Genomic DNA, 24,293 nt, shown 5'->3' on the forward strand with positions numbered 1-24,293 from the left:
AAAACAGGAACTGTAGAGACCTTTTACGTGACAAAAAACATGAATAAGATACCAGATTAGGAATAAAAAAAATAGATCAAACAGGAATTAGGAAAAACAAGCAATCCTGGTTCCTGAGCTTTTATAAGGAATGCTCAGAAATTATCAGCAAACATTTCTCTAAGAATAATTCTAATAGTCATTTTTACACACTCCTAGTTACATTACAACATATATTACTGCTCGTATTACTGTATCTATTTTTTCATTGATTAATTAGTGTATTTGCACAAATAGCTCAATTAATTTTGCTTACGGATTTTCAAATTTTCCACAAATTTTCGATACATATACAGGTATGTTCCGTTTTTATCAACACGATCGGCAATTTTCAGTTGATAAAAACGGAACCGTGACAAAAACGGAATAATTTTCTTAGACTAAATATTTTACAAATTTGAAAACAAAATTGCAGTTTTGTCAGGACAATACACATTTTCATCATTTAAACGCAGTATTGATGTTTAAGAGCTGTAAGGAGCATTAAGATTGTTCATTGCTATAGGTTCTTAATGAAAATTGATTGCAGACTCCTATCAATCAATATATTTTTTTTTTTTTTTTTTAAATCTTTATTAGAGTGTATTTTAACGCACGAGGGCTAGTTCTACACTCCTATCAATCAATATGATTTTGTAATGAATCATCAATAGTTTTAGTTTTCTTGGTTAGAATTTCAATAAATGTAATATATAATTTTAAAACGATGATCACATAAATGTCCTATGTATCATGTGCATCATATTTGTAAAAATAACTACAAGGAAGTGAGTCAAGCTGATCTTTGTTATTTTTTTAACGGAAGATTAAACAAGAAACATCTTTTTTTCTCACTGTTCATCCTCATCCTTCTGCTTCTTCTTCTTCTTTTTGGAATTATATCCCAATTGAGAAATAGCCTTCTTCTCAGCTTAGTGTTCTTATAAAATAAGTTTTTGTGGCCATACCCGATTGGCGATTAAATGTGGAATTATGTTGCAAAAGTTTGGCAAACTGAAATGAATATTTACGTTTTCCTGTACTTTGAATTGCCAAAATGTTATCAGTAAAATGATTATGACTATCAACTTCGACAGAGAAGCACTAATCGCCAATCTAGAGCAGCGCCACCATGAGATTTCTTACGCGTCATACAAATTATTTTAAATTTTCATACAAAAAATCTTACAAAGGGGAGAGGGGGGGTTGAAAAACCGTCAAAATCGTCTTACGTAATTAATGGACCGCCCCTAGGCTGCTGAAAAAATGGCATGCAATCTTCTATACAAAACGACAGATCAGTTTTCAGTTGTTTTTCCAGTTAATCCAGAGAATTGTCCAAATCGTTTCTGTCGTATCCGGAAAGCCTAACTTTTCTTCGCAACACGTCCGTTGCTCTCAACAATAACCGATAAACTGATTTCAGCTTTCTGTGAACGATCGCTGCTTGGTCGGATTTTCGATCGTCTCTTCGCTCTCGCTCTTCCTCTCTGATTTGTCAGTTGGATTCTTTCATATCAACTGTCTACATAAATTCAAATAACTCTCCAAGGAACGTTTCGTTCAATCACAGAACGCAGCCTAAAGAGTAAACATTGAATAGGGCCTAATATACGAATGATGTTTATTGCGTGGTAATATTCATCAGTGCTGTCTTCTTAATTATTATTACTGACTTCTATCTAGATTCTAAAACAATTATCATTATAGATATGATAAATAGATATATATACACCACAGTTTCCTTCACTCAAACACGTCGGAACACTTGACCAATGCGACAGTGAAATAATCATGTAAGTCTATTAGTCCGTTCTTGACCCCTTTCGCGACATACAAAAACCACAGACAAACAGACGTAACAGCTAGAACAATTATCAATTCAAAACATAGTCACGTGACCATTGACGCCCAACAAGGCAATCCATGAGACAGCTGCGATCAGCTGGTTTTTTGTTTACCACGAGATTTTGACGTTTCGCGCTCGGAGTGACCGTTCGATTACAAAGGAAAATGTTAAGCTCTGATAACACTCTTAAGTTTTGTTTACCCTTCCGTTTCGGTTGCATGCGCACTTTTAGCTGTCAGTCCTATCTCGGAAAATCCTCATGGATAGCCTAATGCTAAAAATACTTCATTTGGCCCACCGCGAACTAAGTGGTGGGAGTGGGCAAACGTCAATCTCGAACAAAAGTGATACGAGCGTCACTAGTGGCTCGTCGGCCAACTACCAAATATTAGAATTGGACACTGTTTTGCTGTGCGATGAAAATGATTAGAGTGTTATCTCTGTTTGTCTGTGCAAAAACCATTCCATTTTCTATTTACACTCAAAATAATCCAAACGTCATTGTTACGTGAAAACATACGTGATTTTTTTCCATCGCACTTTTCACGTAGCTCTTACGTAAATCATAAGTAGCCCAGAATGAACGCATGAACTTTGGAAGTTCGTCCATTCCACCGTCGCTAAACGTAAGAGCTACGTGGATTTTCCGGTAGCCTTTACTAAATGTTTCAATAGGACCTAGATGGTTTTGCATTAAATTTAATTGTAATAAAGACCAATTTTATTTCTAAAAGGCTTTGAAAGAAAACTAATTCCCAATTGGAAAATTTAAGCAAACTTAAAAGATTGTGATATTTTTATTGTCAATCTGAGCATTTTGAATCCTGGTTCCCCAATTTTGTGAGTTTGGTCTGTCTTGTTGTAGCCTTCGCGTGCTATAATTGATAGAGGTCATAAATCTGATATAAAATATGAAGTAATGCAGGGATTCTTCGGTATTTAAAGCATATTTACCTTGAAATCAATCTTACACAGTGTTTAAAGCAGCAGTGCTTCTGAAGTTCTTCAAAAATCAAGCGGGCGCCATCTTAGGATTTGAGCTCAACACCGAATGTACGTACACTATGCAAATGTCAAAATGAACTCAGGCACCTACGTGAATTCCACGTAAGTGCGATAGGTAACCTCAGTAAACATTACCGAGTCACTATTTGGTGGTTATGAATGGATTAGTGATCTTTATCTTAGTCAGGTGAAGTGGAGGTAAAATTAATTTGGAATGATCTACGTGATTTTTCACGTAACAATGACGTTTGGATTTTTTTGAATGTATTAATAAGTTTATCAAAGGCACAAAAGTGTAAAAACTCTAGACAAGCATCACCAAATTAGAACTTTTTGGTAAGAAACTCTTTTGTAAAGTTTCATGAATAAGCGTATGGCTGTTGATATACACACTTAAATTATTTCACCGACCTCAGTAAAATTTTTCGCCGAGAACCCAACAGCTGAGCATTCGGTAATTTTTAACGCCGAATCTCGGTACTTATATTACCGAGATTTCGGCAATCCGAATTTTTTGCCGAGATCTCGGTGAACGTTACCGAGATTCGGTAAACGTTTACCGAGATCTCGGTAAAAGTTTTACCGAGAATCGTCAAATTATTACCGAGATATCAGCTGTTGGGTTCTCGGCGAAACCGTTTAAGTGTGTAAGGCTCTTAAGTAACCTTTAAGTCTCCATGTGGGGAAGGGGTTCATGCCTGCTTAAAGATCAAGATCCCAGTAAATTTGGGATGGTAACATGCATGACGTGAGATATCGACTTTAAGAAATAGAAGATAATGTCTAAAATATGACGGGGACGACAGTCTGATCAAAAATAAAATAAACTCGATCATGTCTCTTGCCGTTTCCCAAACATTCTTGAGCTCATTCTCAAGTGCATCCTTTATAAAAAATCTATGGCATCGTCCATTAACCACGTAAGGGATTATGGGGGAGAGGAAGGGGTTTGAAATATTTTACGTGCCATACACATTATTTTTTATTATTTTCATTAATTTTTTCAGACAAAAATATATACCATAGGGAGAGAAGGTTCGAATAACCATCAAAATTGTTTTACGTAATTGAAGGACATTCCCTTTGTCTGTCAAATTCTCATACACAATTCTTTGAAGCCATGTTAAATAAGAAAAAGTAGAGGTCTCTGTAACTCTCTTAGGTACGTATTCAACAAATCATAAATTCAAGTTATTGCTAGGACGTGGCCAGAGCAACTCTCGATTGATGAAGGATGGGTTAATCTTGTCCAACAGACCATGCTAAGTTTGAAAACTCCAATTGATTAGTGGATAAGAAGGAGTCAAACCTTATTGAATCGTATATGACTTGACACCTACATCGTAGGTGCTCAATATTAACAAAATGTTGAAAATTCAACTCTGAGGCTATTGAAAAACATTTAAATTGCTTCAAAATAAGTGTTTATTTTACATTCCAAACATTTTGAAATTAAAAAAAAAAAAACATTTTTGTGTGTTGATAAAAACGGAATAATTTGTTGACGAAATCGGAACGTGACAAAATCGGAGCGTGACAAAATCGGAACGTGATAAAAACGGAACATACCTGTATCTTCAAAAAATTTAACCTAAAATGTCGTTAGAACCAAGCCCAGAAATTTATCCAAAGATACCTCTAGGAATTCCTTCAATGGATCTCTCAGAAGTTTGTCAAGGTCTCAATTCTTCCAGAGATTCATCCAGATTTCATCAATTTCCCTAGAATTTTCCCAAGATTTCCGTATAGAAAATCTTCAAGAATAAAAACAGTAATTTCTCCAGGATACCTCCAGGATTTTGTTTGAGAATACCTTCAGGAATTATTCCAATTATTTCCCCTAACAATTGTTTAGAAATCATCCAGACATTTTTGAGAAGTTTTCCCAGGAAGTCTTCAAACAATTTAACCAGACATTCTTCCAAATATGTCTCCCATGACTTTTCCAGCAATTGTTGGATGGATTTTGATAGAATTCTTCCAAATATGTCTTCAAGGACTTTCCCAGCAATTGTTGGATGGATCCCTAGAAATATCCCCGATGAAACTTCTGTTGAAATTGATGATGAATGCCGGCAAGGATCTTAGAAAGAGCTCATGGACTTTCGAGGAAGTCTTGGGAAAATTTCAAGACAAAGCAAACGCTAATTTAATTGTTGAAAAAATAATCAGTCGAATTCCTTTCTAATGTTCTGTACCATTTTATGAAAAAAGTATCATTTAAAACATAGGAATGAATCTTATTATGTAACAATAAATTTCAAACTATTTTTCACTTTAATTTGATTTGATTTAATGATCTGAAGTGCCTTTAATTATCAAAGTCAGATATGACAACATATTCTATTCGATCTTATTGGAAGAAATTCAGAAGTAATTTCTGGATGAAATGCTGGATAAATTTCTGGATGAGTAATCCCTGGTTCAATTGAGGAATTTTAGGAAAAGTTCATAATAGATTTCCTGGAATAATTTCTTAAGGTGAAGACGAACCGAAGCCATACCTTGAAGATTTGAGCACAAATTTAGAGATCTGAACACTGATTTGAGCTGAAAACTTGGCTTTTGGTTTTCTAGATTTGTGCCAATTAAGTATGGTTTTGATGGATCTTCACCTTAAGGAATTTTTGGGAAAACCCATAGATAAATTCTCGATGAAATCCATTTAGAAATATATGGAAAAATGACAGGACAAATCGGCGTAGGATCTCTTGGAATAATTCTTATAGCGTTGCCTGCCAAACAGAACTCCTAATGAATTACAATAGATCTCCTACGAAATATGCCGAATATTTTTTGGCCTTGCTTTTTGCCAACTTCTACAAATTAAAGCATAGTCTGGAAGTACTCTCCCAGAAATGTTTCAAAGATCTTAATCATTAACTCTCTCCCTACCAACTCAAAATAAGTTAGTCATGATGCGAAGTACGAGTGACAGGTGGCCGTGCACCACCTGAAAAAAAATCTACTTTCACCCATAGTGACTGTAAAAAAAAACAGTAGTCTTATGCTTAAAATACATATTTTCACGGCTTGTTCTTTGAATTTCCGGGTATTTCCCGTATTTAACCTGGTAATTTGTTATTTTATTGGCAAATTTCAGTGCAATCCTTGTGGAAATTGCTGATGGATTGAAGAGCTCAAAGATTTCCTCGTACAATTTCTGAAAAAAAAAATCATCTAAGCAATTTGCAAAATTGCTGTAACAGTTTCTGAACGAATTTATGGAGGGATCCCAGTAGGAGTCCATGAAAGTATTTCTGAATAAATATCTGGAGAAATAAGTAGAAGAAAGGATCTGCTACCAGCTCTGCGTCTCTGAAGCCTCTGTGGAATGTCCCAGGAATCACTAAGAGCAGAATATGTAAGAAATGTGACTTTGAAAAACTTTCCTAATTAAAATAGAGACTATAGAGGCTTCCATTGACTTTTTAGGGACAACCATTTAAAAGCTGACCAAGTCCCTAAAAAAAGAGACCTGCTACCAGCCCTGCGAATGGGATGACGACTCCGGCTCTCACCACGAAACGAAGGTAGTCAAAATCACCCACTTCAGAGCAAACGGACAGCGGAGTAAGAGTCAGTACCTAAAGACTTCGTGTCCAGATTCTCCGTTGGATCGTGACGGTTTGAATAGCCACTCGGTAACAATGCGGAGGTTAAATTCCGGCCACCGACAACAACAGTTCCTGCCACAGACAATCAGACTAAAATTTTCTCGTGAATCTCTTGAGCATTCGATGACCACTCACTAAGGCCATCTTTTGAGAGTTCTCGAACACTACTGTCCGATAAATGCTCAGTGACCGGAAATACACGTTCATCGTCCATTTGTCTCTGCCGGATCTCATATAGAGCCCGAAACCGGGCACACAACAAAAGATTCTCCCTGGATGGCATTTTTTCGGGACGGACGACGCAACGGTAAGACGTCATAATCGTTGGTTTCCTATCCCCCTCTGCGGATTTCTTTCGGCCGGTCGGTCGACACAATCATCACATCACACGAAATGACACACGGACACGGCACAATGGACCCTGACCGGGAGGACACGGTGGATTTTCCAAATCGCCGAATATTATTTATAAACTCTTTCGGTTTTTTTTTTTTGTATGCGGATGAAGAGGGTATTAACACCAATTTGCGCAAAGGGGGAGAGAGAGTGAGTCGTTGTCAAGGATAGAAGAAAAACGTGGGCACAAAGCCCTGCTGAATGCAACCCGAAAACTGCAGCGCCGAGTTGCGATTGACGGACATCTGTGTGAAGAGTTGAAAGGGTTAAATGTGGACAGTAGGAACCATGGGCGTAGTCTGGATTTCTATCAGGGGGAGGCGAACGACCTCAAAGGCATTTTTCTCCAATGTCTACCAAAGTTACCATTTAAAACACGGTGATGAATAAAATGCGTTTCAATTTTAATTTTTGGACTAGGTAACGGGTAGATATACACATTTCGGAAGGATTGGAGAAAGTTCCTGAAGAATATTGAATAAATTACATTTAATGGAATAAACAAATGTTAATATTTCACTATCTATGGTGAAAAATTCATGACGCATCTTTCCCTAAATATGAACGTTGGACAATCTTTGAAAAAACCGTTACAAATCAATTCGTTTTGAATTTATTTTCTGGGTACGCCCATGACAAAAACGATGCCATTCAGGCGCAAGAGCATTAAGTCACCGACGGGAATTGAAAGGGCTCTTACAACCGGGCACAATACAATGGAGTGTTATGGATTTAATCTATTCATTACAGTTTTTCGTCGGATTCTGTCCAATCTAATGGGAGAGAGATTGGAATCGTGCCCTGCAGTGGCGATGGACAATCCTCAGCACTGCAGGAAGTCGCATAGCAGGATCCCTTTATCCACAGAAATCATAGAACAAACTGGTGGACCACTACTAACTGCTCACATGTCCAGCATGACATCGAGATCTGCCCACAGCATCGCAAAAATGTAGGTCGGTTGTGCTAATGGACATCTACGGAAGCAGACCACTTCTCATGAATAATTAATTTGCAGTAATTGATATTTTTATCCAACAAGCCCTGCTAATCTCGCACAATTCACGTCCATCCGAGTGGACATCGCTTTGAATGCTGGTGATGTTTCGCAAAAAAAAAATCCTTTCACTCAACCCTTCCAATTTCGCAACACACACGTCGAGAGCTCGGAGGAAGAGCCGGCACCGGTCAAAACATGGGTAAACACACTTTTTAATCGTTTCAGCTGGACATCAACCAACGCAAACGTGAAGTCGGAATAACAATCGGGAGAAGGCCTAGGGGGCTGGCGGTGGAACGATTGCAATTTAAATGAGTGGCTGCACTTACCGCCGTTGTTGCTGTTGCTGGTCGTGTTGGATTCGGCGTCTGCCAATTCCGTGGTGGTGGCGGTGGAGGTGGTGCGGGCCTTCTTCGGAGCGGGTTCATCCGAAGTCGTCGTTGGGGTGGTCGTGGACGCTCCCGGAAGAATACCTTCTCCGCAGTCTGCCTCCCGATCGAGCAGATCCACTTCGGGTTGTTCTTGTTTGATTGCAATTGAAGAGGCCGCTGAAGGATCGGTGGCGGCCTGTGGTTTGTCCTGCTGGTCTTCGGTATCTTCGGCGCCACTGCTGGCACTGCTGCCCAGTGGGCTTGTACTCGACGGGCAGCGGGAGGTGGAGGCGTTCTCGGATTCTGAGGGGATAGAGAAGAAAAGACAGAATTTTTGAGTATTTAGCAGAGTGGCTTTCCCACTATCTCCGGATAATTCGAGAAAAAAAATCATGAAATAATACCAAGAAGAATCTCCGGACCAATTTCAGTGAAAATCTTTGAAAGGTTCCTTGATGAAATCTCTGGTGAAAGTCAAGGAAAAATTGTTACAAATCCATAGAACAGTAATGCCTGACGATTTTCTGCAAAGACCTCTTCAAGGGTCCCTAAAGACATTCATAAAGATAAATTCATGCAAACATTTCTAAAACTATTTCTTTTTTATTTTTTGCGAAATTCCTGGGTAAATCTTTGAATTTTTTATAAAAATCTCAGTATCTTTCAGTGCAATTTTTGAAGAATCGACTGGAAAACATCCTGTTGAACTAAACGGTAAAATTCTTGGAGGAATTGTTCCAAATAATTATAGACGAGCCTCTGGCACTTGCATAAACGCAGTTCTAAGAAAAATATTTGGAAGAATTCCGAAGAAAAAAATTGGTACAATATCTGAAAACCTCTTGGGGAACTTTTGGAGACTTTGCTGGAGTAATTTATAGAAAACCTCTAGATAAGATCATAAATATCTCTTTGGAGAATTTTTTGGAATTGGACAAATTTTTGGAACAATTTTTAGAAGAAATTATGGGAAAGTAACTGGATAAAGGTCAGTATACATTACCTTACAAGGAATTGTTGATTCAGTGTTATCTGTTTAGATACTAAATAAATGAAATAGCCATTTTAACACATTTTCAAGTTCAATATGCAGAGATTTTCTAAATAGCTTCAAATTTATGGTAAATCGCACCTATGATTTCTTCGAGATTCGTAATACTGATTGTGTATAATTCTATTTTAGTCTTATTTCTAACGAAACTCTGGGTAATCTCTTGGAGGAGAGTGCATTAAATGGTCCTGAACGATTCCTCGAAAGAAATTCCGAGGCTAGACCATGTAGTTGCTAAACGAACCGCAAGCAAAATCTCTTGAGAAGTTTCTAAACAAGTCCGGATATGAACTTCTTTCTGAAGAAAACTCCAAAAACAATCCTTTGAAAATATTTTTGGGCTGATCTTAGCTCTTGGCAAGCTTCATAAACTTGTCCAGAGAAAAGACCTATAAACATAGTTTGACATACCCCTACAGATGTCACGGAGGAGAACATTAAACCCTGAAGAAATTTCTACGGAAATTTTTAGAGAAATCTGTGACGGTATACCGGGCTGATTCACTTATGGAAGGGAGTGAATTGCTGAAACAGTTTCTGCAGGAATCGCAGTAGAAATTCTTGAAGAAATTTCTGTAAAGATTACTTTAGGAACTTCTGGAAGATTTCCTGCCGGCATTTCCTGAACAGTTTCAGGTGATTTTTTTAGGAAAATTAAGGATTTTTGAATACTAGAGGAGGTACACTTCCTGGTATTTCCTGGATACACCAATGGATAAACTTTGAAATGAAACTTTGAAGAACTGCTTGGAAAAAATCTTTGGAAAAGACTCTAGGGGAAGTACAGCACGAATTTCTAATGGAACATAGTAATATGATATTCGAGTAATTAGTAGGGAGACTTACGGCTTCGGCACCATTCGACTATTATCGGCAACCAAATTTCGAACGCCAAATACACAGTATTTTTCTATCAGAACACATTAATGAAAACATTCAGATAATTTTTTGTTCTGCCCGCTTCCCGCTAACGAGATTTTCGAAATTGAACAAACAATATCGCCAAAGATGTTATCAGTTCAAATGAACACGCCTGAAAATGTGATTGATTTGAAGCTGCCGAAGAAATTCACCAGCAGTTCTTATGGGAAAGTTGCCGAACAGAATGAGGCTGCCGACAATAGTCACACTGACAAGGGATATTGGCAGCGGTGTAAAAATGTTTCCAAAAGCATTTTGACAAGTTAATCGGTGTGAATCGATAGATGATTGAGCAACGCATAAATTTAAACAAGCAAACACGGAATTTGTCTGCTGATGTACGAGAACAATGCAAAAGAAGCGCGGCATCGGCTTAGACTGCCGAGAATACGTAAGTTCCCCTACTTGAACTGCTGCAGAAATCCTGAAGTAATCACTGTGGAGCAGGCTCTTTCTGCACAACTTTCTGAAGAATTTCTTGAAGGAATTTTCAGAACCTCTTGAGGAGTTGCTGGAAAAAATCCCATTAGGGATTTCTGAAAGGTTCCAAGAGGAAATTACGGGAAAAATTGTTGAGTACTTTCCGGTAAAAAAATCTTTGAAGACTCCTGAAGGAACCCCTGAATGGATATTTGGAGTGATGTTTTCAATACATATGTGCTGCTCGAATCTCTGGATAAACAGAATTGTCAAAAAAAAACTGGTTAGACGAAATAATAAAGCAAAGGGATCACAGAAGAAACGCTTCATGGTATTTCTGAACAAATTCTCTCCACAACAAAATCATGGAATAATTTCAAGATCAGCTCTGAAGTAGCTTCTAAGGAAACCTTCTTTTTTTTAAATACGAGAACAAAAATCTGATTAAATTGCTGGAAGAATCGTAAAAAATACCCTCGAGGAATTTCCGGAGGATACCTTGGAAAAACTACCGTTGAAATCCTTGGAGAAATTCTTAGGAAAATTTCATCATTAAATAGATGTGACAAAGATTTTGAAAAAAATTCCAAAGAACTTCAAGAGACAACCTAGCAGACATTTTCGGAGCGATTCTTTAAAGATTTTCAAGACTTATCTCCGAAGAAACTTCTGAGAAATCACTGGCTAGATTTTGGATCAAATTTCTTGATCAGATCACAGAAAGAGCTCCCAAATAAATCTATGAAGAAGTTTTTGGAAATTTTTGGAAGGAATTTTTGGAAAACAAAATTCTACATGGAGAAGTCTTAATAAAGAAATATATATTGATTTTTTTTTGTCTGGACGATTCGTTTTCAAATTCTGATCACAGGAGGAACTCCTAATATTTTTTAGATATAATTTTGTTTGAAGAAGTTGATTTCTGATGGAAGAAGTTGTTGAAAACCTGTTGTAACCGAAAAAGGGATTTCTTGAAGAAATTACAAGTCTTTGGAATAATAATTGCTGGAAAGTTCCTTATGGGACTCCTAATTAGTATTGATTATGTGTAATGTGTATGTACACGAGCGCAGAAACCATATTTGAATGACAGAACACCACAACAGCATTTCGGCAGGATACCATATGTTTCATATGATAAGCACATGTTACGGTGATTTTGGAGTAAAGTGAAGTCTTTTGTGAAGAGATTTCTCGCGTCACGTTTCAAAATGACCTATGCTATCCCAGAAAACCCAAACTGTGTTGTTATATTCACCAAAATAGTTTTGATGAGAGAATTTGATGGATAGCGCCGACAGTTTTCGTTGCATAGGATTTATCGAATACGAAATCCTTCTGAAATTTATCAGGAAATCCCTCTGTAACCTCTAGCAATTTCTTCATAAAACTACAGAAAATCTTTCAGAGAATCTTCCAAGAATCCCTGAGGGATTCTTCAGAAAATCCCTTCTGGGATTCCAATCTCCTCTTAGTTTCTTTCGGAAATCCTTTTGAAATTATTATACTTATCTCTCTGATCGCTCTGTGATTATTCCGAAAATCTTCCAGGGATTTTTTCTTGGATTATCCCGCAAATTCATTTAGGATTTTTACGGAAATTTAGGGTTTCATCCGTAAAATTTCCCTAGAATTCTGCCGGAAATGTTTCTATGCTTGCTATCCAGAGGGATGGTATTCTTTAAAAAAGATCTGGGATTTTTCTGAATATCTTTTGATGATTTTTCCAGAAATCTGTCGGGGTTCCTTACAAAAATCCCTAAGAATTTCTCCCGTCTTCAATCCATCAAAATATATTACATTAAACCATCTGATTTCTCCAGAAAACCATCAGTAATTCTTTCGTGAATGTCCCTGGAACTTTTTTGGATATCCCTCTTAAATTCTATCAGGATTATTCCGATTCTTCTGGGATTCTCCCGGAAATCCGTCTGAAACTATGATTAAAAATGTATTCTTTCACTGTCTGATTATTTCATTTAAATTATTGGGATTCTTCCGGAAATCTCTATGGAATACTTTCGGAATTTCCTATCCTATCCGGAAATTCTTCTAGATATCTCTCGGGGATTTATTAAACAATGTTTTTAATGGAAATCCATCCGAAATTTTTCAAAAATTTTCCTTAAAAATTCTTTCGAGAACTCCTAGAAATTCTTCCGAAAATTGTTCGGTAATCCTCCTGGCACTTTTCTAGAAATCCTTCTTAACGGATATCCTGCTTTAGTTTTTCCAGATATCTTTCTGGGAAATTTTAGAATATCCGTTTGGAATTCTGATATTCTGATACAATCTCTCTGTGATTCTTCGGGAAATTTTTTTTGTGATTCATAAGTTAATTCCCTAGGAAATTTTCTAAAATTCTTTGTGGAATCTTCAGAAAATCCCTCTTGAGTTCAAATGGAAATCCCTTAAGAAAACTTCCGGACAGCCCTCCGGGACTCTTAAAAAATAGCACTGAGTTTCTTACGGAAATGAGACGTTTTGTTAGAATCTTCACAGGATTTGGGGTTCGGGGGGAAACAGTGCATGTTAGTAAGATACGTTCGTAAGTCCATAGAGCTATTTCAGGAGTAATCTATGGAACAAAACTAAAATCCATGAACAATTTCATGAAACATCCCTGAAATAGTTCCTAAAATAAGAGAGCGGGTCATTTGGCATAAAACCATTTGGTATAAGGTCATTTGGCATAACGCCGTTTAGCATAAAGGACATTTGGCATAACAGCCATTTGGCATAATGGTCACTGCATAAATTTGAAAAAGCCAAGAAGATTCTATATGTACTGGAGTAATGTCTGGAAGAGCTTTCTAAGGAATCCTCGAATAAATCGTCTGAGCAATCTTCAATAGTCTTTCTTTTCTATTTACTTCAGGAGCCTTCGAATTGCTCATAAAATGTCCAACGTTTTTCCCATCTACAGCTTTCTTAAAGAATGAGTATTTCCTTCATTTTCACATCTTTAGCTTCATTCCGGTCAGCGGCGACTCGTAACCTCATTGTTTACCTGGACTAGGGGATACTGAAAATGTTATTGAGGCTAATTTTCAACCTAATGCAAAAAAAAACAAATGATTAAAATCAATTTTTTAGCTGTTGTCTACTCAGTAGATGCACTTTTTTGTGAAAATTCATGAATTTCTATGCGTAGAACAGGTACATTTGCGATTAGGCAATCGCCACCGATACGTATCCCGAGTAGAAGAAAATAACTACTGAATACCAAATTGAGGTATTCCATACCAGATAATTTCCAATACTTACAACCTGAATGAGGTATGAATGAGCCCTGCATAAGAGGTAAAATACCTCAAATAATACCTCAAGCATATTCTACGAACACCAAACTGATAACTAGATCAGGTATTGTAATACCTCAATAATACTTGATGGATTTTCATAAACAAATGAAATTTTTCAATTGTAGTTCAATACCTCCAGTAGACCTCAATAGCTGTTTAATACCTCAATGAAGTATTTTTAATCGTTTTAAAGATTTGTTTCAATACTATTATAATACCAAATTATTGACAACTGAACAATACCTAATTTTGGTATGATACCAAAAAATGGTATGCATAAGTTATTGAGGAGTTATTTGTTCCTCCTCGGGATATGCTTCAAGTGGACGATTTGTCCTTTGAAGAAAGCACCACACTAGACAACGCACTGAGCCACTGATTCCAGTATGCTCTGTTTCCATTCTCGTGGGATTTTCAGCTTTCTGAGTATTTTGGCTATATGGTTAAATGAAACACTACAACAGTTTTTCGAACTGTAGAACACTTCAACAGCTTTTTTAAGCAGTACAACATTGTTTTTCAAAAAGATATCTTTTAAAAGGGTCCTATCTAACGTTGAAAGGCTCTCTTTGTTCAATAACTGAACCCTATTAAAACTTAAGTTAATAAGTTTCTTAACCTCTTCTGTTGCGTTTTTTTGTATGAGATGCTAACCAAGGACATTACGTCCCATTTGGGACAAAGCCTGCTTCTCAGATTAGTGTTCTTGTGAGCACTTCCACAGTTATTAACTGAGAGCTTTCTTTGCCGATTGACCATTTTTTGCATGTGTATATCGTGTGACAGGTACGAAGATATTCTATGCCCTGGGAATCGAGAAAATTTCCTTTTAAAAAAAAGATCCTCGACCAGCGTGATTCGAACCCATGACACTCAGCATGATCATGCTTAATACTGCGCGTTTACCACTACGGCTATCTGGGCCCTGAAGCATATGCTATGGGCGATTTTGGAGTCATGTCAGCTCCTGTACGAAAAAAAAACGAAAAATCCAAGTTCCTCACCTTCATTGAGCCGTTTCGGCGTACTGGAAGCACCGTCCCGCAGCAGCTCGGCGGGGCTGGTCGGCGGTGGCGTGTGAACCCGGGACCCGCTGGGTTTCCGCGCCGAGATCGGAGCCGAGATCGAGGGCCGCCGCGAGTTGGCCAACGTCAGCGGCCGTCCATCGTCCGAATCCCTGTCACCGGCGGTTGCTGTGGGAGAAACGGCAAAGTAAGTTAGTGAGCAGCAGAATGTTGGAAGCGGAAACACATGTCATCTACGGTCCCGGATACGGTGGTTGGGACGACATTCCGTCACGTGTGTCGTACATACCTTGCGAGTAGCATTGGCCGTAATTTTCCTTGTTGCACTGCAGCACTTTGTGCTGGATGAATCGCACAATGTCGGAGAGAGCGAACGTTTTCTGACAGGACCCGCATGTTAGGATATCTTGAGTGCCTTCAGATTCTCCGGTGTCTGAATCTGAATGGATGGGAGGGAAAAGAAAAGAAGAGTACAAGAATTAAAAATTATTATCTCATCACAGCTAATTTAATGAATTTAATTAGATTTCTGCCACTGGTTTCAACACTGGCTGCTGTACAACAAAGTCTTCGGAAAGCGATGCTGGGGGTGCGGTGGTGGAAGGGAGGGAATTCCGGTTGGGAGGCCGCTTTCTTGCGCGCCTCCCTGTTTCTAATTAAATGGAATGGGCGCGAGCTCGGAATTCTTTTCCGACGGATTGTGTCCACGCTGTGTGACTGACTGGCTCGAAGTCGAGTTCCAGCTTTTATTTTTACGAGCTACAAGAATAATAACCATTGGCCGTTAGTGTCAGAAACTGAAGGAATTCCGGTTGACACTGAAACGGGAAATTCCACTTTTGCAGGACACAATAGAGTGGGCTTAAATGGCGCTTTAGGGGGGGACCCTCGGGTCAAATGGATGACGCCACAGTAACGTGACAACTAGATCCAAGAGGAACTCTTAGAGGGATGGGGAGAGCAATAAAAGTTTGTGTGAAAACACTTTCTCACAAAACTTATTTATATCGAGAGTTATAAATTGCGCTATTTTCATTTTTCGGAATTAATATAATAAATTCTGTCCCGTTCCGAAGATCCCGGACCGAAACGGACCACACCACCGAACCTAACTCATTTACCCCTCGCTGGATCGACTCCGGGGTAGTTTTATCCTCTCGCTCGGTCTCCGAAGGACAAATAAGTTCGATTTTATCTCCCTTCAAGAGCAGCAACACTACCGTCAGGAAGAGGAACGGTCGGAGGGGACAGGATAACACTATATCTATTGGAAGATGTGTAATTAATGTTTCTTGAAAAGTTTGGTCTCGGAACGAAGGAAGGCTGGGTGTTAAGGATGCGGGTACCACAAAAGAAGCATCCAGCAGCCGAGGAGCAGTAGCGAAAGTAGCGGAAATAAAATTGAAATAAAAATCACTGCCAGAGCCAGAAAAGTCGTCTCCACCACACTCGGGAGAGTCATTAAAGAATGAGGGGTGTCGTCGTCTTAGCCAGCTTGCCGTCGTCATCGTAAATTAGGGGGGAGTGGGTCGAGATCAATCTACCGAATCCCGGGGACAAGTACCAGAAGCCAGTAGTAATACGGTAACGCTTTGCTGACAGTAATGTCTGTCGCCGTTGGCTGCGCGGTGGGATAATGTAGAGGTAAATTGACCAAAATTGAAAACTCTTAAAGATTGAATTGAAGATTTGAGCATGCCCAACCTGAATACAATCGGTCATACAAAAATCAACTCTCACTGACTTCTGAATTTGAATTGAAATTTCAATTGAAACATGCTTTTCAAATAATATCTTTAAAAATTCTTCAGATTCCGTTGGGCGCCAATATGAACTTTTGTATACAATCGTTTCGCCGTCACTCCACGGTGGAAAAACGTAGATGCAGGGCTGGTAGCGACTGAGTGTCTTGAATACAACTTTCCGGAAGTTTAGATACTACTTGCCGAAAAAAGAGACCAAACAGAATAAAAAAAAAAAAAACCAGAAAGGGACAAATATACAAAAAAAGCAAGAACTAGGAGTTAAGATATTTATTTTTCAGAGAATTTTATCAAACATTTCTCTAAGAATATCTTTGATATTTTTTGTGGGTGTTCTCCACGATATTACGATACGATATTACTATTCGTTTTTCTGTACTCCTTTTTTAGTTTTTTATTTGAAGAAAAACTGATTGTTTTGCATTCTGTTTCAAATAATGTCATTTTATAATTTTTGAACCAGTACCGGTATCTTAGATATCGATTGCATTTGATAGATTGCATTAAGATTCATTTGAAATGGATCTATATGTTTCTATACAATAGAAAGTTGGTTTTATGTTATGGGTAACTATGATAATGAGTATGGAAACAAATGAAAGTAAACAACTAAACGTTATTTTATTTATATGATGCGGTGGCGTAGGCAGATTTTTTTTCTAGGAACAGTACGGGTCTTTACAAGAAAAAAAAATTGACCAGCATACACAAAAAAACACTTTTTCAAACCTCCCTTTTCTTAAATACGTTCTAAACTGCAAAACCAGTCATATTGTGTATTGCAATACCAAATTATCTCAGATTTATGCACAAAAAATGAAAAACAAGAACATCAAAAAACAAATTCCGGATAATCGAGTCTAAAATTCCGGATAATCGAATCCCGGATAATCGAGTCCCCGGATAATCGAGTCCGACCTGTACGATGCAAACTGAATAATTCATTGTAACGTAGGGTCAATTTACAGTACTTGCAAGGCGTCTGGAGCCAATTCAGGAACCATGGAAAAGGACATCAATCCGATGATTGCAAACCTTATCATGCGATCTGATTTGTGATTAGATGTTACCTCAGTGATTATATCAGGAATTCCTACAAAGAATCTACCAGATTATTTTCAAGAAAGTCCCAAGTCCTCCAATTTATTTTATCAAATGATTCTATTATCGTTTTCTTTAGGACTTCCTCCAAGATTCTCGTTTTGGACGTCTTCCACAATTTAGTCAGTAATTTCTCCAGGATTTTTCTAGGATTTTCTATAAAATTTTTCTAGAAGAGTAACTGTAGAGAATCCTCTAAAAGCTCCTTCAGGAATTCTTCCAGGAATTCTTCCATTTTTCAAAGAAACCTCAAATAGTTTTTGAGTCATATTTAAGAGATGTCTCCTTCAGGATTTTATTCTAAGAAATTGTTGGAGATTTTTCTTCAAATCCAGGAGATATTTCGGAAGGAAGTGCTTAAGTAATATTGGATAAAATTTAATTGATTTCTCATTTTCGACATGATTGATTTGTGTGTCCGTAGTAATAGTCCGATATGAGAAAATTACCTCAAATGGAAGCTCTGTTGTATGTCTAACTAATTCATGAGATGAACTTAAAATTTATCTTATATTTTAGGATACCGATGCAATTGAGTTGAAAAATTCGTGCGGCCCGCGGGCTAGACTGATTTTTTTTTTAGTTTTCATCGCTGCAAACTAAAAAAAATTCATGGTAGGCAAAATACTTGATGTAAAAAATGAAATGGCGTAAATTTGATGGAATTTGAACTTACAAATACGCCAATCTAAATGGATCATATCCTGCATGGAACCCTTGAAAATTTTATGAGAAATTTGTGTAATAATGATCGGAGTAATAACTGAAAAAACTAAAAATAGCTTTAACATGATATATTACTCGATAAATTGTTAAGAACTCTTGTTGGAATTCATATGAAACTGCCTGGAAGGTTAACTGATAAAATGACCAAGGAATTCTTGTGAATCGTTCTGAAAAATTCACTAAACTGCAAAAACTCTAAATTGAACCTTTAAGAATTTTCCTGGAAGAACTCCTGTAGGAATCTTTGGAGGATCTCCTAAAATAACTACTGGGGAAATCGATTATGCTACTTTCCCCCGAATGTCGTTTCTTCGAATGTCATTTCCCGAATGCCAGATCCACGAATGACCCGTTTTCCCGAACAGTGATGCAATTCAAATAGGTGGAAGAAAAACATTTAGTGACAGGGTGCTGGTCTCTTTTTTATTGTTGATCATTCGAACTAGAATGATCAGTAATAAAATAAAGAGATATTTGGACATTCTCGACTAAATACACCTTGCCAAAAATGCTGAGAACGATGAAACTAAAAAAATCGCCAATCAATTAAAGAAGGGTCAGATGACCAGTTCGTTCAACACCTGGAAGTGCAAAATATTATGACAATTATGAGAGCTCAAAACTTTCCGGTGAACTGGGCTGTTCGGGGAACTGGCATTCGCGAACTCGCGTTCAGGGAAACACCATCCGGGAAAATCGATGAAAGAATTAGTCAAACATATCTAGAGAAAATCCTGAAGTAGTCCATGCGAAATAACTGGTGGTAACAGCGTTGGATTGCTCACGGATTTCCTGAAACAAATTCTGAAGAAGTACCTCTCCAAGAATTGCTTGAAACGCCGTTGTAAGGATTTCTGGGAGAATTGGTGGAGGAATCACAAGAAGAATTTCTGGAGAGATCTCTGGAGAAGTCCCTGAAAATTTTCCAAAACCTATCGCTAACGAAAACAATATCAGAAGATTCTGAGAACAAAAATCATGTAGAATCTGTCGTATAGTTGCGTAATAGTAACTGAAGGTATCCCTAGAACCTAGTTCAACTAGAACCTAGTTGAATAATACGATAGAGCGTGTTCTTGCTACTACTTTGGTGAATACGCTCAAATAACAGATATATCATATATAAACTTTATTTATAAAATTGGATCCATATTCGAACCTTGACACTTTTGACTATGTTTGGCGTTCACTTAGTCGCAAAAACGCCACAGGGGTTTAACTTTTTAACACTGGGGTTGTTCTAATCTGAACTTTTGGAAGGGACACGAAAACAAAATACACCAACAATTTGAGTTTGAACCAAAAGGTGTGACAAAATCTAAAAAACCGGAAAAAATTGATATTTGGAATTATGCCGAAGAAAAACGCTTAAAAATTGAGTAAATTTGAGTTTCTGGCCTAAACTCAAGCGTTTAGTACTGAAATTGAGATAGGGCTCTAGAATCCAATTGAATGTTATTATTCCCATTTCTATCGCTTCACAAATAGCTTATTACCACAAAAATATTGAAATCACGATAGCTTCCTTGTTTTTTTTTTAATATTTTCTTACAAGTTATCGAAAATTTCTTATATATTCAGAATCTGTGCAGATATTGGTCCGGATTTGAAAATATTCCGACGTTCCTTGGGAACTTCTCAAAGAACTGTTTCGAAAGGGGAATAACCAAACATGAGGAAAAATCTGTGATATTTACGTAGGTTATGGCAAAGCGTCAGTCTTCCACGGAATTTCGAAATATCTTTCTATCCAGATGACCAATAATTTAAATAGGCACAAATTGTTTTTTTTTTATTTGAGTCTTTGAAGAACTTGTTAGAAAAATGGTGCAAAAATATTGAAAAAAACAAAAGTTAACCTGATCTAAATGAACTGTTGGTATTAAAAAGCGATGCTGCTAATTCAAAGTTCTAGAAGAAAATATGGAAATTTTAACCACATTTGTTTGTCAATTTTCCCAAACATCAACACCACTGTTCCGTCACATCGCCGGTGCAATGTGAAGTGACCTATTTGCCCCCGAATAAAAGATGTGTATCTCGATGAATACGTTCGTTCGCTTGTTCGTTCGTTCTCATCTGGGAGGACATTAGTTTCACTGCTACCGCCGCCGCCACCACATCGAAAGGGATTCGATTTTTACGACCATTCAGAAGGATCGAAACAATTAATATGGTAATTTCGGCCACTTTGCCACACGCATTGGCATACAATCTTGCGGATTGCGAGAGCGCAAGGATTCCAATTTGGGACCGGCGATGCGAAAAGCATAATCAATAAATTATTTGACGAGGCTCTCTGTGGCCGCTACAGGATATATGTATTCATAAATTTCGACACGAATTGATGGTTTTGTGACATCGATTGGTGTAACTCCTCCTCGAATGGTGTATGTCAAGCTGAGATGGATGAGGATAAAGATAAATTTTATTGGTCATTTGGAGAGGATGAAGAATGGGGGCTCAGATGGGAGTTTTGATGTGGCGAATAGTGTGGCGAATAGATTCTATAAGTAATTAGCAGAGACGAAAAAAAGCTAAATTGGATGGTTTCTGATTAGAAAAGATAAAGAAATGACGCCGAAGGAGAAACCATTGATTTTTTTGGTTCAATGAAAATAAACTACACTTACGACACGACAGAATCCCAAAAGGATTCGATTCAGAATCCCAACAGGATTTTATCCTGAATACCGACAGGATAATTTACACAAGGTCCTTAACCGAAGGTCGTCGATGAACAACAATTTTCTAAGGCTTTGGGGCATAGATGGTAGTATGTTCTTTCCGGATAACTGTCTTTTACGGTTTTGGTCCAGAGAAAATCTTTTTACGAAAAACGATTTTCCGTGTCATGAACAATTACTGATTTATCGATCAATACAATGAGGAAGTAATAAGTAAATCGAGCTGTTCAGACACACCAAAAATTCGAGTAAACCATCATCTTCATCTTCTTTTTCTTGGCTCTACGGTCCACGGTAAAAAGGAGCAAGCTATTATACTCCGAAAAATGACATTTGGCAGTGACGTCATTCCTATCGCAAACTCGAACGAGTGCAAAAGAAAGCAAGGCACCGTGCTACGGTCATTAATGGGGCTCTGCACAAAAATCATTCTCTCTCTTTCACTCTACTATAAAATTAGTAAACAACAAGGCCAGTAAACGTCAAAATCTCATACTTAATCAAAACAGTGCAGAGCCCCATACCAGAATGTATTCGATTATTCCAAATCGACAAACTCCCACATGTCTCCTGTCAGCAACCCGGAGCAGCAGCTGATCGTCCTCCATATTGTACAGCCTCCTGAATAACTGTCAATTCCTGTCAGTATCCGTGTGGACAATACACGACTGATGATTGACCGATTCTGTTTCCCTTGTGCTCTACATATCCTGCACACTCAATATCTACTGTAAAGCCACATTTGCTCCGGTTATCGAATTATGAAGCGAAATATTAAGCCCCTCGTCATTTCGAACAATAATGGATAGATGCAGTTGCCATGACTGCACCTATGTGCACCGAAATAATTACCAGATTTGCAGGAGAAAGTATGGCACCATTTCGTCCGTTATTCGCACTCCCGTTTCCGACCTCGGGATTAATAACATAATGGCTAAATCCAATCTGATTCAACCACAGTTTTAGAAAAAAGTATCCTCGGTTGAATTAGCACTGTAAATCCATTAGAATTTCGCCGCAACAACCGTCCCATTACCGAACAAAAAAAGGTTGCAGTTTCCATTCCGCAAATCGCTGTGTCAAAAACTGCATTAGAGAAGGTTTTTGTGTGGCCAATAAATTTCAGTGAAATGCCACTTTCCCACTCACATGTGCTACACATTTCCATCCCATCCCATGGTCGTTAGCGCGTTGTTTAAAATCCCAAACTCTCCGAACTGAAGCACTCTCGGCAGCTATCGATGTTTGAAACCAACCTATCAATTATCGGTTGATTTCCTCGACCAGCCGCTCATTGCTTCACCCCCTTTCGTTCTCATTGATCCATTCATTGCCCGAGCTGACTGAAAGCTGATTGCGGCTCCCGTATTGGCTACCCAACCGACCGACCGACCACCACTTCTCCTTCTGGTTTTATCTGTTTGCTTTAGTTTTTAAATTTCCGTCGATACCGCTCGCTTGTCCGATTCTGATGGGCTCTTGTCCGTTCGTTCGGGTTTTCTCACACACGCACGCACACCCCATTCGGTCGGGGAAGCGAACGGCCTTGTCGGATATTGGTCACTCGGTCCGAAAATCGGTGGACGCCCATTTTTCTCTTCTCGTGTTCTCTTTTGGCTACCGTCTCTTCTTGGACGTTGTTGTTGCTGGTTTTTGGTAGGTTTTCGGTTGTCCGTTCCCGCAGTGGTCGTCTTCTCCTCGCATGCTTCTTTCGCTTTGTACGAACGTGTGTGCTGGTAATTCCTTTGTTCGTTATCCTTTACCTGATGTGGCTCTGATGGAACTGGTTGCGTACTGAGCACACGAAGATTACCGAAGCGCTCGCTGACCACTGGTCAGCCTGCTTGGATCGCACACGAATCCGAATGTCGAAGTGGAAGGGGTTAACACTTCGAAAGGGACGTGCGCTCGAATTGATTCTCTCATCCCGACAATGTAATTCGACGTTTGATTGAAGATTTATGTCCTCGAGGGGGTTTATGTTCTGGGCCGTTCTCCCTGTCAGGAAATTGATGTGTGTTCAATAATTAAATTTAATTAATTTGTGACACGACCGAATGGACAGTGCCAATCCAGTGCTCCAGGGGTTACCGGGGCTTTGCGCTCTGTCGCCGAGCAAGGGAATTACACAACTCATGGGTCGATGTGTAAATATCACGCAAAAGAGCCTAATCCCACTCGCATAGCTTCAGGGGATTATTTGCTCTAGTTATATATGTTTTAATACATCATCCCCCTCGTCGCAGTGACTTCTGTATGGGACGAGGTATGGATTTCCGAACCGCAGAAACCGTACCCGGCGACGAACGGCTCTAGTTTTATTAATTTAATGACATAAGCGACTGGCCGCGTACTTTGCGTGTTTACCCACTGGCTCCCGGGTTTCGACAGCAGGTTGCGTCGTCCCTTCTGTTCGACCTCAAATAATTCCGCTTTATTTGCTTGTTGTTTTGCCCATTTGCCGCAAGAAACTTGCCGAACTCTATGTTGTTTGCTTATCAGCTAATCTCGATTGTTCTTTTTTGACTGGTTCCAATTTGTTGCTGTCATTATTCAACCAGCCAGCCAGCAGCTCCCGGACGACATTGTCCGCCAATACGGCGAGAAACGTCAACCGTCGTCGTCATCTCAGTGGCAGAAAAACAAAGCCATATCGTCCAGGCGTCGTCTCCCCGCACGTACGTTGCCTCCAGTCCGGTCACCCGGGAACGACCGACAACTGGCAGGTTCATTTATCAAATTATTGATAGTTTTGCCATCCGTTTTCGCCCTTGCCCGAACATTTGGCCGATAAGCGCCACCGGAATCGAAGGAAGCCGGGAAAAATAAGAATAGCTCGCGGAGAATCGATAGCCGTGTTTTCCCATCGAGCCAGAATTAATCTAATAAATATACGATTGTGAGCTTCGGGTTCGGTTCGGGGGGCTGGGGTGGAGGCGACTACCGGACCGATCAATGTCCGCCGGAGTCTCCGAGGAGCGGACCACCACATCGCGCAAAAACAAAGAATCCGAGACGTGGAGCGAAAGCAGAATCGT

General features: G+C 38.7%; 1 protein-coding gene across 2 annotated transcripts in view; it reads right to left on the bottom strand.

The window, feature by feature from the left end:
- The window catches only part of LOC110677894 (B-cell lymphoma/leukemia 11B), a 279,886-nt gene that overhangs the window by 36,998 nt on the left and 218,595 nt on the right, over positions 1-24,293 (bottom strand). For both annotated transcript variants that reach the window (XM_021849729.1, XM_021849728.1), the window contains exons 2-4: positions 15,268-15,417; positions 14,958-15,146; positions 8,215-8,559 (exon numbers count right to left, since the gene is read on the bottom strand). In XM_021849729.1, coding sequence (XP_021705421.1) covers positions 8,215-8,559; positions 14,958-15,146; positions 15,268-15,417 — 684 coding nt within the window. The remainder of the gene's footprint in view (positions 1-8,214; positions 8,560-14,957; positions 15,147-15,267; positions 15,418-24,293) is intronic.

The sequence above is a fragment of the Aedes aegypti genome, chromosome 3, assembly GCF_002204515.2.
Source record: "Aedes aegypti strain LVP_AGWG chromosome 3, AaegL5.0 Primary Assembly, whole genome shotgun sequence".
In the NCBI taxonomy this organism is placed as follows: domain Eukaryota; kingdom Metazoa; phylum Arthropoda; class Insecta; order Diptera; family Culicidae; genus Aedes; species Aedes aegypti.